The 16,970-nt window shown below is 43.3% G+C and overlaps 1 protein-coding gene across 1 annotated transcript; it reads left to right on the forward strand.

Annotated features, from left to right (window-relative positions):
• The first annotated feature begins 778 nt into the window (after positions 1-778).
• SLC6A14 (solute carrier family 6 member 14) lies at positions 779-16,204 on the forward strand. The gene is made up of 14 exons (XM_014887210.2): positions 779-866; positions 1,430-1,598; positions 3,396-3,527; positions 4,987-5,148; positions 6,452-6,587; positions 7,336-7,468; positions 9,313-9,453; positions 10,437-10,665; positions 10,750-10,875; positions 10,966-11,084; positions 12,212-12,311; positions 12,696-12,805; positions 13,777-13,944; positions 14,546-16,204. Exons 1-14 carry the CDS (start codon positions 819-821, stop codon positions 14,699-14,701), a joined length of 1,929 nt encoding a protein of 642 aa, XP_014742696.1. The 5' UTR covers positions 779-818; the 3' UTR covers positions 14,702-16,204.
• The last annotated feature ends 766 nt before the right edge of the window (positions 16,205-16,970 follow it).

The raw sequence follows: 16,970 nt of genomic DNA on the forward strand, positions 1-16,970 counted from the left end.
CACTGTGACATCCCTTCCCCTAAAGGGTGAAATGTCACAGCCACGTCAGTGGCTGAAGCTTTGGAAGAATCTTTAAGTCCTTCTGTTCAAATTCCTCCTCTAAAAATTACTTTACTTTTATGACCTGCCCTTTCTGTGCCTGTACTTGAAAGGTGCGTTCAGAAGCTGAAATTTCCGTGGTGTTTAACCCTCTAGTGTCCTTTCCTTTACGGCGTCTCTTGAGCCAGGACTCCAGCGTGGAGCAGGTAGGGGTGGAGCAGGGTGTCCAGGCAGTGAACGTAGGTGAGGCAGGCAGTGGCTCCGTAGGAACAGTGGGGTCAGCTGCTCAGGTGAGGGTCAGTGTTTGATGGGGAGCTGGCAGCCTGGAGGTAGGAGACAAGGAGGAGAGTGTGCGGGCAGGTCCTGGCAGAGGAGGGAGAGGGGAAGGAGTGGGGGGACACGCTGGAAGTGAAGGAGGTGGGTGACAGAGAGGCAGGGGTGCAAGGAGAGCTGCAGAGCCCTGACTGGGGGAGCGAGCCCAGGCAGGTTGGCGGCAGGGAAGTGGGTCGGGGTGGAGGGCAGGCGGTGTTAGGAGGGGAAGTGGGCAGGTGGCCGGGCAGGGCTCGGCGGGTGGGTGTTCCCGAGGAAGTGGGCGCGGGGTGAGCGGGCATCGGGCTGCGAGGGGCTGCCCCGGGGGCGGGAGGCGGCCCCGCCCGGGCCGTGGGGCAGCCCAGGGACTGCGGTTCCCGGCAGGGCAGCGAGGGGCGGGCGGCTGCCGGTCCGATAAAGGGCCGGGCGGCGGCCGGCGCGGGCAGAGCGCAGCGGCTGCGGCGGCACACATGGGGATGCTCAGCCTGCCCGGCTTTCTGTCCTGCGGGAAGACGAAGGTGAGGGCGGCGGGGGGAGGCTGGCTGGAGGCACCTGGGCAGGTGCGCGAGAACGTAGGCAAGTGTGGGTGCACCTGAGCAGGTGGGCTGTGGTGGGCGTAGAGGCACTCGGGCGAGCAGGGTGCGGGTACGTCGGCAGCTGTGGGCAGGTATGAAGTTGTCTGGGCAGGTGAGATCCGAACAGGTAGTGGAAGGTAAAGTGAGATGAGCACCTAGGCATGTGTGAAAGGCACTAGGACAGGTGTTTTTTAAAGTGGGCATACAGGTATGTGCTGATGTGAACATCTGAACAACGTGCAGGGGCAGAATAGGGGAGTCTCCTGAAGCTGCCCCCAGGAACTGACAGCACAAAGGACTAAAGCAAATCTGTCTGTGGAGGTGTTTGGGGTCTCTGGTAGGACCCTCTCTCACAGGTCTATGCTGTCCTGCCAGAGATCAGCTGGACTGGCAGCACAGCTGGCTGTGCCTGCCCTCCCATGGTACGTCTCTGGACAGAGAAATGAGGATATGATTGCCTTTCTTGCCTGGTGGGTGATCACAAGCCTTCCCTCTTCTCTTCCAAGGACTTCAGCTTGACAAATGAAAAAGATGCCCACTCTAGTGACAACGATGAGAACTCGGAGCGTGGCAACTGGTCCAAGAAAGGCGATTACCTGCTGTCCATGGTGGGCTATGCCGTGGGCCTGGGCAACGTCTGGCGCTTTCCCTACCTCACCTACCAGAATGGAGGAGGTACCTGTGCTGAATGGCAGGGTCGGGTGGGCACACCTTGCTATCCCCGGGAGAGAGGAGGGCAAGCCCCAATGGCCAGCTCTGAGGTTGGGCATGTTCTGTCAAAGCTGGATAAGTGCATCACCCCGGGAACTGGGATAGAGCCTGCTCATGGGAGAGGGGAGTAAGAGGCATCTATGTGCTTTTTTTGGCTGAGAAGGGAAATAGTATTCATTTTGAATTGCAAATTTCTACCCGAGAATTCCAGAACTCTTCTTATTTACTCACAACCAACATGCACCTTTTCACCCATGTGCCAATACCCTCTACTTGTCTAAATAGCTGTTCTCCCACCTATTCTCTTATCAGTGCTTACCTCCTGGTAAGTTTATGTTATATATCATACCTGGTATGTTTATAGAGAACAGTTGAATCCCCTTTGCACCTTTGGTTTTGCATGCAAACAATATAAACTGGAATAATTATCCCAGCTTAATAATTACCCAGATTAGACACTTGGGAAGTGTGAGACAGAGAGAGCCTCTGCCTAGTTACGCAATGAGATAGGGGCAAAGCCAAGCAGAGGCACTGGCTTCCTTGGCTTGTATTCCAGAGCTTTATCTACTTGCCAGGCTACCACTGGTAATTAAAGAGTGTGTGAATAGTAACTGCAGAGAACTTACTTATATGTACCTGTTTGCTCTGCTTAACAGTCGTTGAAGTAGAATTCTGGACTGTAAATGCAGTACAGTCCACACAGATGCACATGAAATATAAGGAGGCATTCTCAGTACAGAATTTTTATTGGAGTAAGCTTGGCTGGTTTGCATTACTTACTGTTTGATTGAAGAAAATTGTGAGAACAAAATAAATTGTGATGTCGGCCCTTGGACTTGATATTTTTGCTTATCTGCTGCAGCAGAGACTTTGCATTTAAAGCATATTTGTGCTGCTGCTTGCATCCGTTTCTGTGCCCCTTGCCCATGATTGGCATGGTAAAGACAACTGTTACATCCTTGTTTCAAAACACGGGAGCAATCCAGTTAATTCTCTGGGACAATTTGCTTCCTGAAATTACATCAGGTATTTGCAGTTCCTTGCAGAACTGGGTCCTTGATTGCTTTAAATTCACTGAGAGTGATGAGGACAGATTGCTGCAGGGATATCATGTTGTGTTTATGAAACTTGTGCTCTCGCTTTCCCTGTCTTCTGTGCACACACAAAGAATTGCCAGTCCCTTTCTCAGAGCAGGGCGCTCACTGATATCAGGTTAACCTGCACTTTTAAATGGACTTGAACAAGAGCCATCCTGAGATGTTGTTTGACACAGGAATCGGCCAACCGTAGAAAATAATCTTCATGCTTTGATGTCCAGTAGCTGCTTAAGAGGGCAGTTGCAAAACATAGCTAAATGTTTAGAATGTTTCTGTTCCTCTTTAAATTAAAAGCTGAAAGATTAAATAGAAAGTGGATAAGGCTATGGTGCCTACAGCCGAGCAGTGTTCCTGCTTGTATATGAGCACAACTTCAATAGGTTTTGTAAAATTAATTTACTTTTATAAGAGAAGCCATTGTTTTTAAATCAGCAGTTCTGACAGTCTGTGTCTCTCGGTTGCAGGTACTATTTAGTCTTACAGAAAACAGGACTTAGAAACAAATCTCTCTATTTTGAAAAAAGCCTCTACAGTGGGATGTTTGAGCAAGGGGGGAAGGGGGAGTATAAAATATGGTAGAACTGGGGTAAATGCTGAAATATGCATTGCTTTCTCTGTGTGTTGACTGTGCTCCCCCCCTTTTTTTTTTGTCTCCTTCTCTCAGGTGCTTTTCTAATCCCTTATACCCTGATGTTGGCGTTAGCTGGCTTGCCCTTATTTTTCATGGAATGTTCCCTTGGGCAGTTTGCCAGTCTAGGGCCAGTTTCCGTCTGGAGAATACTACCATTGTTCCAAGGTTGGTTTTGTTATCTTTTCTGAGATCTTTTTTATTCCAGTAATACACCCTTGTGAATTAATGATTTCTTCATAAAGTTACTGAGACACCGATATCTGTGAAGCAACTATTCCCATTGTTACAGGGTCAGTGTTATGTTCCCAGGTACATACTTCCTCATTATTCGGTAATAAACAGATGTTGAGTAAAGATTTCCCCAAAAGTTCTTGGTTATGAAAGGTTTTATCGATGATTCTTCCAGTGTTAAGCAGCACATCACCTTCACTCCACCTGTCCAGGCAGAAGGAAATATCCCTGTTTTCCTGTGAGGGAAAACCTCATTAAAACAACTGGTGTACTGTGTTCAACAGATTGAAAATAAATTTTAGAGGTTGAGTTTATCGCTTTTTTTTATGCTTCACGTCCAGTGTAGCTTGCAAGGCAATTGTGTGTTGGATGGATTAATTCTGTATTTGGCTGCCAGTGCAGGTGCACGTCTGGGTGCTCTGTGCAATATTGTGCACAATCATTGCTGCCTTGGGAGTCATCTGCTGGTGTGATAAAACAGCCTAGATTTTGGCTTTGTAAAGTGAGCTGCCTCTTGTGATAAGAGAAATCACTGCATGCTGTAGTGATAGTGAGGGTTTGTATTTCATAGTGAGATTTGTTTGGCAACAATTAAGCACGTGCTTTACTCACACCTGTCCATCCCAGCCCTGTACCATGGGAGTAAAGGACTATGCAATGGTTTTGTTTGTCTTAATCTACCAGAGGAGTTAATGTAGGAACAAGGAAGTTTCCTTCTGATGCAACAAGAATTTGTTCATCACCTACAGAAATTGGTTGCCCCAACATTTGCTCTTTTTCCAAGTCTCTGTTCTGCAGCACAAGAACCTTTCATGAAAGCAGTGAGTTTACCTTTAAAACAAAAATTTTTAAACACAGCATTTATGTGTCTGTGAAGACAGAAACTTAAATATAGTTTCCAAGATGATTGGTACGGTTTGTCAGGCTTTCCCAAACTCACAAAACAAAACTCATTTTAACAAGGGGGAGAACAGTAGTATTGGCAAGATTTACTGTAGTTTAAAGCATTCATTACAGTGGAATCTTTAAAATGGCTTGGGCAGTCCTAGTACAGTTTGTTTTATTTTACTAAGTTTCACTCTAAGTGGGGAGAGAATAAAATACTGAATTTCTCCTTTAGACTTTGCAGATAATCCAATTTTTTTATGGGCTTAATTCAAACTCTATTTCAAAACCATGTTTGAGAGGGTCGGTTTGGATCATATCCATCATTAATGGGTTTAAAATGTCACTGTTTGTTTGTTGTTAAAGAAATTTTAAAACCAAACAAAATACAACTTCAAGTTCTTCCCAAGTAACCTTTGAAAAGTCAAGTGAAGGCTATTTGTTTCGGTGGGCTTGTAAAAAACCTGAGTTTGGGGTGATTAAGACATTGTGTCTTTCTCTTTCCTAGGAGTGGGCGTCACAATGGTCATCATCTCGGCATTTGTGACTATCTACTACAACGTTATCATTGCTTATGCACTCTACTACTTATTTGCCTCATTTCAAAAAGTGCTGCCATGGTCAGACTGCTTTTCCTGGGCAGATGAATTCTGCAGCAAGACACGAATAGGTACAATACTTACCAGATAGTTTAATATTATAGGTTTTGGTAATTGGACTGTTTTTTCGGGATGGAAGTATAGGAACAGTACATCTACCTGTGGCTTCAAAAATCCTTCCTGGAGATTTGCATCTGAACACAGAGGAGTGATGCTTATCCACTTCCCTGCCACCAGTTGTGGGTGCTTGGGAAATCTACGGAGAACTGAGCTGAAATCACCTTTTTGGATCCTTTTTTTCTTTTCTAAAACCTCAGCTTTTCTCTAGTACATACAATCCCTGGAAATACTGCGTACCCATTTAATCAGGCTTCGTGGCGAAAAAACTTTCCTTCCATGAGACAAACTACTGCACTAGTTTTTATCGAGGTTTTTCATTACCCCTTGCCTCCCCTGTGGCAATGGTAATCCTGAGCACCATTGAGGCATTGGTTTCACACTTCATTAACTCTTCAGAATGTATCTCTACACTATTGTTCTTGTGTTTGACAGCAGATGTAGGGCCAAACACTTGTTATCACCAGTTTCCATACCAGACCAGTTTAAGGCAAAAGGTGAAGTTGGGGAGGTAATTACCAGTTAGCAGCTGCAAATGTCTTCCAGGTAACCAGTGATTATTAAAATAACAAGGACAGGTCAGGATGGATTACATTGTTTTCAGTATTAATGTAACTATACCTCAACCATATATCTGAAAATCTCTTCTATGATGCCTTATGTAACAAAAAGTTGATGATTGATTATTTATTGGCAAAACAAAAAATATTTCAGTACATAATTTGTAAGTTTTGGGGGAACACAAAACTGAACAGAAGAAGCTGTCCTGAAATATGCTTCAACAAGTATTTCTAGTAAATGCTGATACGTACTCTGATAGTGTTTTTTATTGTATGTTCTGGCAAAAAATTCCCAACTCTAGTTTCCGTTCCTCCAACCCTGCTCCAAGGAAAATATTTAAAGTGTTTTAATAAGCTTTCTACCACAATAAGATGAATACCAAATTATCCACGTGTCTCCTTGGTTTGGGACAAAGGTTTTCATAGAGTAACCAAGGCTACAATTTTAACTATGCTCAATTCTGAGGTTTATGAGTATTCTTGAGGATATGTAAAACACATTCTTAGTGTTTAGATTTACAGTCAAGTAGTGAAGTCATAGCTGCAAGTGACATTGTTTCTAAATATTGTTAGCAGGCAAACTGAAGCTGTAATTGCTTAGGAAACACATTTGCTGTATCAGTCTGATTTTTTTTTTTTTAATAATAATAATAATCATCATCCCAGTGTTAATGATTCTTTTTTTTTTTTATTTCAGTCAGTGACTGTAATGCAACCTGGGGTGGGGAAATCATTCGTGCAAACTCCTCATTCATCACGAGCTACAATCTCACATGTATAAATGGCACCATAAACTACAAACCAGTGCAATTTCCCAGTGAGCAATACTGGAAGTAAGTAAATACTTTAAAGAAATTACTAAAAATACCTTTTTATTCATTGTGGTTTTGGATGTACCTTTTATTTTTGTCTTATCTTGCAGTCCACAAAAAAATCTAATCAAGGGACACAGGCATGCAAATCACTAGAGAGAGGACTTAAAATTTAATTGATAAGTTTGGCCTTTGTAAGAGAAATTATGTATAGAAAGAGAAGTAAGTCAGTCAACCTTTAACTAACTGAAAAATACTCCAATTTAAAGAAGTCCTCTTCTCTGGAGTCCTGGTAGGCAATACTTGGCATCTTTACGTATAGCATATAGTTTTATTTTTTTTCAAGAGTTACTGTGTAAAATATATTCACCTTATTCTGAATCTGGGCCTGTTGTGAAATTGCCATTTCTTTATAGCCCCATGATTTCAATTTGCCTCATGTTCCCTGGGTTCCTGGAAACTGATTCGTATGGGCTCTTCTCTTCCTGTCAGAATTTAATTATTAACACAGAATATCTTAGGTGGGTCTTACAGAAAATGTGTGGAGAGATGAGAGCTGGTAGGCTTAAAAAAAAATGCAGTTAAATGTACAGTTTCTCGATGCCAATCGTGCAATTCTAACTGCATGCTCTTAGAAGAGGCTGCAGTCTTGTCATAGCCACACACACCACTCGCTTTTCCTGAGAAGCAGCTGAAGAGGAGAGGAGCTGTGTGTGTTTGTGTGTGTGCTGCTGCAGCCCCTCCTCACCAGAGCATCGTGTGCTTTCAGCAAAGTGACTCTGCAGCGCTCGAGCGGGCTGGACGAGACCGGCAGCATCGTCTGGTACCTGGCCCTCTGCCTCCTCCTCTCCTGGATCATTGTTGCAGCTGCCCTGTTTAAAGGAATAAAATCTTCGGGAAAGGTATGTTAGGAAGAGCAAGGAGATGACTTTTGGCCTGAATCTGCCCTTCCAATGTCAGTTGGACCAGGGAAGTTTAGCTCAAGGCAGGATGCAGTCCTAGCACACCCCCTCTGCTGGGCTCAGCATTTGGCTTCCCTCCTGCTCCTCAGCTTCATAACTGTTACATAAAATGTGAGTAAGGTGCTGATTACAGCCATTACTTAACACTTGGGCCTCAACTCCACCAGGCTGCCCTGTATTTTGGGATCTTGCTGTTATGCTGGTGGTTCCAGGTGAGTTCTAGCAGTTGCCTGGGCTGCGTGATGGAAGGGTGCATGTGATGGCACACGTGGGCACACGCCCTGGGAACACCCGGTGATTATTTTGTACTTCCGGTCTGGTTGAGATGTTTGGACAATACAGGTCAGGTCCTGTGAACAGATGTGTGTGTGCAGGTTCCTGCCACATTGTGAAATGTTGTTTATTCCCAAGAGTTGAAATAGTGTTTAGGGACAAGGTACTTAGATGCTTGTTTTCAGAATCTGCCTCCGCTGAGCTCCTATTTCCGCAAGCTGCAGCATGGTTGTCTGGAGTTTTTCTTGGGCTAGGCTGACTTCAGGCAGGCTATATTTCATCCTTTGTCACGTGAGACCCTTTTCTTGGTTTTGTTCCTACCTCCTCATATTCTTTTCTCACCTTCATGTTGCATCTCCATCATTTACTTCTTCAGCCTCAGTTGCCTTTGTTCTTTTGTTCAACTTTTCTGCACAGATTTTTCGTTTTCCCCTTTTCCTTCTGTCATTGTGCCTTTCTTTGGTTCCTTGCTGCCTGCTTTCCTCTGCTCAGTGTGATGTCTCCTCCTGTTTTGCTTTCTATTTGGAGCTTTCTGCCCTTGTTTCAGTGCTTTGGTGTGGAGTATCTGTGCCTTCCCAGCCTCAGTTATTTGGCTGCATGGCTCCTCTTAATCTCATGTTCTTTGGGTTCCTGGCAGTTGGCTCTGCCTGTTGTCACTTCTTTTCTGGCACAAAGGCAATCCTCTTTGAAAAGTAAGGTGAGACTTGGAAGAATCTAGCAGGGCAGGAACGAGACAAATGAAAAGCAGAGAGAATTGTCTATTCTAGGCAAGCCTGAAGGAGGTCTTCAGAAATGTCAGACTGACCACATGATGGTGCAATGCTCTGGCTTGGTGTAACTAGCAGTACTGGGTAAATTATGTCTGCTTAACACTGAAACTAAGACTCAAGAAACCAGAGTATTGTTGAACGTGGCCTGTGTCACAAGAACTCTACTGCTGGCCTTGATCCCATTGTAGTCAATGATCAAACAACAACACAATAGATCTGTGTCTGAGAGAACCTAAAAGTCCTTGTTCCTGTAAAGAAAGCTTCCAGAACATTGACTTTAAAAAAATATTGGTTTTGTTTTGGCTATTTTTTTTTTTTTTGGTGGTGGGGAGTAGCAGGGAGCTCATCAGGAGATAATTCCACCTAGTCCACAAAACATAATTCCACAAAATTAGTTGCCTAGTTTTTCCTGGCTTTCAGTTTGCACTTGCTAGAAGCACTGCTTAGCAAGAGATGTCTATGGTAGTTGAGTCCAGACCTTGCTACAGCAGTAAATCACGTCAGAAAAATGTAATTCTGAAACTGGTCAAGTGCAATCCGAAATGTGGATATGTGGCTTGGGCCTTCTGCTTCTGCTGGAATGCAGCTCCAGAACCGGCTAAGCCAGATGGTTTGGTGGTTGGCATGTGTTCACTTCCCTGGTTGCCTGTTTTTCTTTTGCATCAGCAGACCTTAGCCTAAAGTCTGTCCAGTGTTCCTGCAGGGAGGTCTGTGGATCCCCTCACACCTGTCTTTCTGCAGGTTGTCTACTTTACTGCACTCTTCCCATACGTCATCCTGCTCATCTTGTTGGTGCGAGGTGCCACCCTGGAAGGGGCTTTGGATGGCATTGAATACTACATTGGCAGTCAGTCCAACATCACCAAGCTGATGGAGGCAGAGGTGAGAGGTAGTGTCAGCCCCAGAAGTGTGACACGCTTCCCTTGTTATGTGGGCTTGCTTCTTTTTTTTCCTATCAGGTGCTTTAGGTCCTGCCCTGTATTTTGTATCAGCAGCTGATTATATAAAAAGTCCAAGCCCCTGTTCCAGCTACTCTCAAACAGAAAGACTGTCACCATCTTCCCCTCCCTGCCACACCAGTGATGACAACTGTGCCATTGCCTCTAAACAGTTCTTGGGGATCATGCTGGAGTTTCATCTTAGCAAGACCTGCTGAGAAAGTTCTTGCTGATAATTTTAAGGGACTTTATCATGAGGCTCGAGGGATCCCCGAGTTTGAAATTCAGGCTGTGTCTTGCCTGGAAAATTATCTTGGGTAATTAGGTGGACCTAATTGAGGTGAAGGACACCTCATGCAAAGAAAGCCTGGACTTTTGTTCTGGCTTATGCCAATATTATTGCAGTTTTATCAGAAGCAATGGTTAAGTGTGATATTTATTTCTGGTACTTCCGTGAGTGCTTGGCACTAGCTTAGGCAGAAGTTGGTTATCTGGGCAATGCTGTGTCTGGCTCACACAAGTGAGAGGGTACATGGAAATTCTCACTCCTGCAGTCAGTCCTGGTTGTTCTTATTTGTTGGCTCTATGCCAAGTTTCATATCTCAACAACCTACCTATGTGAACAAATTGAATCTCTTCGTCAGGGTTAGCCCAATAAGATTAAGTATTTAGCAGTATGACCTTTGAGACTTTTTAAAGATTTAAGTATTCCCTATGACCTTTGGAGATCATAGAGATACTGTTTATGATTGAGACTGCAACGTCACCAATGTGCTATATTCTATCCTCCCTAAAATTCATGTGACTTAGAATTAGGTATACAGGCTGAATGAAAAAAAAATACCCTTGAGTGCCAATAGACTTAAATGCTTATGATGAGAATTACTGTATTACTTATAGTACTTATTTTCTTTTTTGTTTTGATAGGTTTGGAAAGATGCAGCCACCCAGATATTTTACTCCCTGTCTGTGGCATGGGGTGGGCTTGTTGCTTTGTCTTCATACAACAAGTTCCACAACAACTGCTACTCAGATGCCATTCTAGTTTGTGTGACCAACTGTGCCACCAGCGTATTTGCTGGGTTTGCAATATTCTCCATCCTGGGACATATGGCATTTGTGTCCAAGAGACCTGTCTCAGAGGTTGTGGACTCAGGTAGGCTGATGGTCACATTGCTGGTACTGGCACTTGCATTGGACAAGGCATGACAATAACATCCTTCTTTCCACTACTTTCCAGGATTTGACCTGGCCTTTGTAGCCTACCCAGAGGCTCTCTCCAAGTTACCAGTTTCTCCTCTGTGGTCCTTCTTGTTTTTCTTCATGCTTCTGCTTTTGGGTCTTGATTCCCAGTTTGCCAGCATAGGTGAGTGGGTTTTAAGTGATTCATGGCTTTTCAAATGACCACTGCCTTTCTTAATTGTGCTGCTCAGACTCCCTACTTCTTCCTTTGCAGAAACACTTACAACCACCATTCAAGATATAAGTCCCAAAGTGATGAAAAAATTAAGACTGCCTGTAACCCTGGGTCTGTGTGCTGTGCTCTTTCTTCTTGGGCTTATCTGTGTTACTCAGGTAAGAAATTAAGGTTTTTTGGTAGTGAGTTTAGTTATGCTGCAAGTGATGAACTCAAATCAAAGTACCCTTTCAAACTGTTCCTGTCTCTGTGGATCAGTCTTAAAGACTCTTGAATTTTGACAGTGTGCCTGGACACACAAGTAAGCAATTCCCAGGGGAATGTTGAGGAACCTAAGGTTTTCTGTGATTATTGAGCTGAGACATGCTTTTAAATAAAGGCCTTTACAGAGTTTGTGTACTATCAGCCTGATTTATTGTTCCTCAGTTCAGGAATTTATTTGTGTAATCACAAGTACATGCATAAAACATGTCCGTGGCACGGTGAGTACTGCTAATAAATACTGATGGGATCTTGTTGTTCAGAACTCACTACCAAACAGGACAAGAATTGAGGAATGGCTTCTTCATGTAATAAAAACCCATTAGCTCATGAGCATCTGTAGATTACATGGTTACTTCTCCTGCATGTATGTGTATGTATATAAATAGACATACAGAAAAGGAATTTTAAGTATACTGTGTACAATTTCTTAAGGCAGCTCCTTTTAATGGTATAAACATTCACTGCAATTACTCCATCTAGAAATGCAGATTTATGTGATTGTGGTGAGTAGACAGTGGTGGTCAAGCAAAGCACGTAAGTCATGAAACAGGGTGGTGAGGAAGTTTGCAAGGGATTTAGTTTTTCACAAGAGTATGAAATGGCTCAGAGATTCTCCTGCTCTGTGATCCTCTGTTGCATGCTGGTGTTTAAAGCTGTAGCTAACTCCGTGGAGAAGTCGTGCATGTAGGAGGATAGAAGCTTCCCAGAACTGATAACTGGTATAGCTATTGCTGTAGCTCAGTATAAAAACTTCAGCACCAACTTTATTCCTGTAAGCTCCAAATTTAAATCTTGCTCTTAGCTGTTTATATATGCTCTGCATATACATAGATCTTGGTCTTATTCAACTTTACATAGAGAGATTTGAAGAAAATAATATTCACAAATGTGTACTTGACCTGGAGAACTGCGAACTTAAAAACTCAGAGTCGTGATTTGTTAAATTGTCTAGAACAAACGCATCTTATTTTGTGTAAGTATGTTACTACTCAAATTTTAACTTCTACTGTTTGTTCTGCAGGCAGGAATTTACTGGGTTAACCTAATAGATCACTTCTGTGCTGGATGGGGAATCCTTATTTCAGCTGTCCTGGAGATAATAGGCATCGTCTACATTTACGGTAAATTATTTGCATTGAAAATACATAATTAAACTAAACAACCCCAGGAACAGTGGATATCATAGAGTGGTCTTGGGCTGGAAGGGACTTGAAAGATCACACTGTTCCACCCCCCTGCCATGAGCAGGGACACCTTCCACTACACCAGGCTTTTCAAAGCCCCATCCAGCCTGGCCTTGAGCAGTGCCAGGGATATGAAATATTGATTAGTGCAATAAAAAATTGATAAGTTGACTGTCTGAAAAATATAAGAATAAAAACTTTAATAAGTAATGCAGAACTGGAGAAACTGTCCTTGATCATTGCCTTTGGTCACTTTTGAGTAACCCCACCTACAAGGGAGGTACCTGCTTTACAGTGAGCCCCATGATTGTCTTCCAACAGGAGGAAACAGGTTCATTGAAGACATTGAAATGATGATTGGAAAGAAGAGCTGTTTATTCTGGATGTGGTGGAGAATGTGCTGGTTTTTCATCACTCCTGTGCTGTTAATGGTGAGTGCACATGACTGGATTGTGTTAGTGGGACAGAACTCAGTAACTTAATATTGAAGAGGTTCCTGTGTGAAGATTTAGGGCTGAGTGCCCAGGCTCTGTGTATAAAGATGAGGAATAGCTGTGCCAGTGAAGTGAACTATGGACTGTCTCTGCTTTCTGATACATTCCCTCCTCCTTTGATCCTCTCCAGTAGGGGCTGGAGCTTGAGATCAGTTATTAGTGAGCTGGCTCTACACTCTCAAGGTCTAACAAAGAGCAACTAGATCCTCTGCCTTGGCAGCTGGATTATCTTAATTTTAGACTGAGATTGGTTTGAAAACCTTTTGAGGGAAATCCTATTTTTGGGTCAGATGTTCTGCTGTTCTCCTGTCTGAGACCTTTTAATGTCCTGTTGCATGTCTGGTTTTTGTTACACCTGTACTTATAATTGTGAGTGTAGATGATTGGATTATTTTACTATGACAGAATTTATTAACATCCAAATCCAGGAGAAGTGGCAAGCCACTCTGACCAGCAGATTACCTATAATCTGTCCAGACTATAGTTTAGAAAATGCTGCTTAAAACTATCCAATTTCTGAAGCAATATTTGCCAATTTCTAATCTTAGATTCTTTCCTGTATTCCTGTAAATAATGGAACACAGGAATGCATAAAACATATAGAGAAAGGTACTGGGCTCAGCCCATATGTATTACTCAACATAAGATTTTAAGAGAACCCAGAGATCAAGTTATGTTTAAACACAGATCTACTTAGTGCATCTCGCTGTCATTTTTCAGTCCTGCCCTTCAGTCTTGCTGTCTGGTGATGACTGAGCACCAAATCCTGCACAACTGTTCTCACACTCAGAAAGCAAGATGGAACAGTGCAGAACTTGTAGACAGCCCAAGACAACTTGGAAGCAATGTAAATTCAATGTTGCTGGAAACCTGCTTTTCTCTCTTATTGCTTTTGCCATTTTTTCTAGGCTATTTTGGTCTGGTCTTTGATCACATTTTCACGTCCCACTTATGGCTCAGTGTTATACCCAGCCTGGGGAACTGCTGTTGGCTGGTGCATGATCATCTTCTGTGTCATCTGGATTCCCATTGTTGCTATTGTAAAAGTAGCTAAAGCTGAAGGAAACCTTATTCAGGTAAGGGCAAAAAACCCCACTGCCAACACCTCAAATCTTAATTTCTTTGGTATTATCAGGACCATCTGTGCTTTTTTCTCCAACACATCTACTACTTTGGCATGTTTTTCAACTGGATTTTTGGACCAAAACACTATCTCTGGTAGTTGCATCAAAGTTGCATCTGCCTTACCATGTTTTGATGAGAAGATAGAGTCTAATTCTCTGGGAGTGCACACACACCATTCAAGAGAAATTTTTCATCAGTTCTGTTGCTATTCCAGCTCCTTTAAATTCTCTGAAGTATTTATATTGCTCTCTATCCCCATATAATTTTCTGGCGTTTTGCCTCCCACTCCTCACAGAAGCAAGCAACAGATCTGAGATATTCTTCTCTTGGTGAGCTTTCCCAAACAGTTGTGTTGGTCACAGCTTTCCCTGTTCTTTGACTTCAGTGTCCAGAACCCACCAAGCCCAAAGATATTTGGAACGATTTTAAACAACTTTGGTGATTTGCCATTCATTGACTTGCAGTGCATATCTAGAGCTATAATTTTACTGAATTTTAAAAGTAGCCTGGACTAGAGTAAGGCATGAAATGCCTCTTGGTTTTGTTTTCCAGCGCATTGTCAGCTGCTGCCGGCCTGCAGCAAACTGGGGCCCCTACCTGGAATGTCACCGAGGAGAACGATACAGCCACGTTGTGGATTCCCAGAAGAAAAAGGAGCACGAGATTCCCACTGTGACTGCCATTGTATACAAGGAACAACGTTTATGATGTGTATGATGGCTCTTTGGACGACTGTTTTTTAGCACATATGTGGGTTTTGTCTTTTTATATTGGAAAGGGACTGGGCAAAAAAAAAAAGAAAAAAAGGCAAATCAACACCCCTGCCCTTTAAAATCCAGCTCCCAAATGAAAGCAAGTAATATTATTTATTTTTAGTGCTTTAGTCTTTGGGGAGGAACACATCAATTAGGCACTGAGATCTCACCAGATACGTAGTTTGAGAGGGCAGGATAATACATGGCAGGCTCCCAGGCTGCTGGACTGGGCATGCTTGACCCCATCCAACTGGTATCCAGCTGGACTGCAGATACGAGTGTGGAGGAGAGTAAAGACATTCTGGTGCTCCCCAGCTGGAGCCCAAAGGTGCTCTGTGTGTGTGTGTGTGTGTGTGTGTGCCCCCTGTGCTCTGCCACCCCAGGGGTGTGCAGCCAGCAGAGGGGAATGGGTGTGCTGCTGCCTGCCACTGGAGCTCAGGCCACAGCAGGAATTCTTCTCTGTCTAAGCCTTGCTCAAAATGCTGGGAGGCTGCTCAGGATTTGATGTTGAGTATGCTCTGTGTGTGTGTGTGTTGTCTAAACAAATATAAATATTGAGTGGCAAAGCATTGCCATCACAGGTAATAAGGCTTAAACATGGTGAAAAGCAGGATGCTCTCTATTTCTCATTATTCCCCTTGGGATCCCTAAAGAGTTATCTTCTCTGTCATGCCCTGTGCTCAGTGCTCATCTGCCTTCAATTCTGTACCTCGTGTTTCCATATTCTGTCATTAGACTCTGCAGAATGGAAGAGTAACCACTGAATTCTGGTTTGTCTGCTCTCCTATTTTCATCAATGCTTTACCTATCAGGTTGTTTTCTGCTTCTTTCACTGAGATTTGGGTTTTCCCTTCCAAAGGAGACCCAAAGTGCTTTTTTCAAAGACTCAAACAGTGTTATGGTAGGGCCAAAAGAAGCAGAACTTAACTTAAAGTGAAGGTTACAACTACCTTGTAGTGCTGTTATTCCAAAATTTGCTGAAATCATGAGATTAATGAAAAGTTATGAAGTTTGTAATGCAGTTGGGAACACAGACTTGAGCACCTACATAGGCAGGAGGGGTTGGGTGAAGAGAAACTGACTTCACTTGTAATACAAGTGAATCCTGATAAAGGGGGAAAAAAAGACTATGTAGAGAATGAATACATTTAGTGTGCTGAGGAACAGCTCTCTCACTGTGATACTGGTTCCTTGGGAACAAAGCAGCAGAACAAGCTGTCACTTCCTCTCAGGGCTTTGTCACTTTTTCTGGACATGAAGGAGTGTGGATAGTGGCTTTCTTGCTCAAGCTGCATGCCTTGGTGTATGTTTTATACTGGTTTGTTTTTTGTTGGGTTGTTTTTTTTTGGGGGGGGGGTGACAAATCAACACTTTATGGCAAACAAAATGTGATTTTTTTTTTCCTCTTTTTAATGATTTTGGAACTGGCAAATAAAATGTGATTTTCTGTTTTTAATGGTTTTGGACTTGGAAACTTTTAATTTTGTGTGTGGAGTTGGTGACCACAAATGCTTCTATGATCCTCAGCCTTTGAGAGCTTGAACTGGAAAGATTCAACCTCCAGGAAGTCTTGTCTTAGAAAGTGCAATGGTCTGGTTTTGGAGTGGGCTCAGAAAGTATAGAAAGTAATTAAATGAGAATTTATAAAAAGGAATGTGGAACTGGAGGCTGTAGTAGAAGCTGGTGAAGATTACTCTTTCTGTGCTCCAGCTGCTCTAGGATCATGGTTTATCCAGAAAAGAGTGCTGGGATCAGGAGGGCACTCCATCCACTGGAGCTGACAGCAGCTCTCACCTGGGGAGGGACAGACTGGAGGAAGGAGAGGGAAGTTAGTGAAGTAATGACTGAGAGCATGGAGGTAGTGGGGAAGAAGACTGGACAAACGAGCTCCAGAAAGAATTCAGGAAATTTGTGGCAAAGGAGATGCTGAAGGCTCATACCAGCCCTGCAAGGAGCCCCTGCTGCTGCACAGAGGGCTCACTTTGAGGCTGCTTCTGCTCTGGACCTTTCTTACAGGCTTCTAGGAGTTGTTTTCATCATTCTGCCTGCCAAAGCCTCCCAGAATGACAAAAAGGAGTGGGAAATGGCAGTGTTACCTGGACTGACTCTGCTTGCTCTAAGTCAGACTGGCTGATAACAGTCACAGGTACTATAAAAGATTTTCTTCCTCAGTGAAACAATTTCAAGAAGGCTTGAGATAAACTTCTTGAACTACTTTATCA

The sequence above is a fragment of the Sturnus vulgaris genome, chromosome 14, assembly GCF_052056855.1.
Source record: "Sturnus vulgaris isolate bStuVul1 chromosome 14, bStuVul1.hap1, whole genome shotgun sequence".
Classification (NCBI taxonomy): domain Eukaryota; kingdom Metazoa; phylum Chordata; class Aves; order Passeriformes; family Sturnidae; genus Sturnus; species Sturnus vulgaris.

Excerpts from the sequence above, each read along its gene's own strand:
- SLC6A14 (XM_014887210.2), top strand. The coding sequence starts at position 819 with ATGGGGATGCTCAGCCTGCCCGGCTTTCTGTCCTGCGGGAAGACGAAG. Across the intron at positions 7,469-9,312 it reads GAATAAAATCTTCGGGAAAG|GTTGTCTACTTTACTGCACT; the intron begins GTATGTTAGGAA and ends GTCTTTCTGCAG. Across the intron at positions 12,806-13,776 it reads TCACTCCTGTGCTGTTAATG|GCTATTTTGGTCTGGTCTTT; the intron begins GTGAGTGCACAT and ends CATTTTTTCTAG.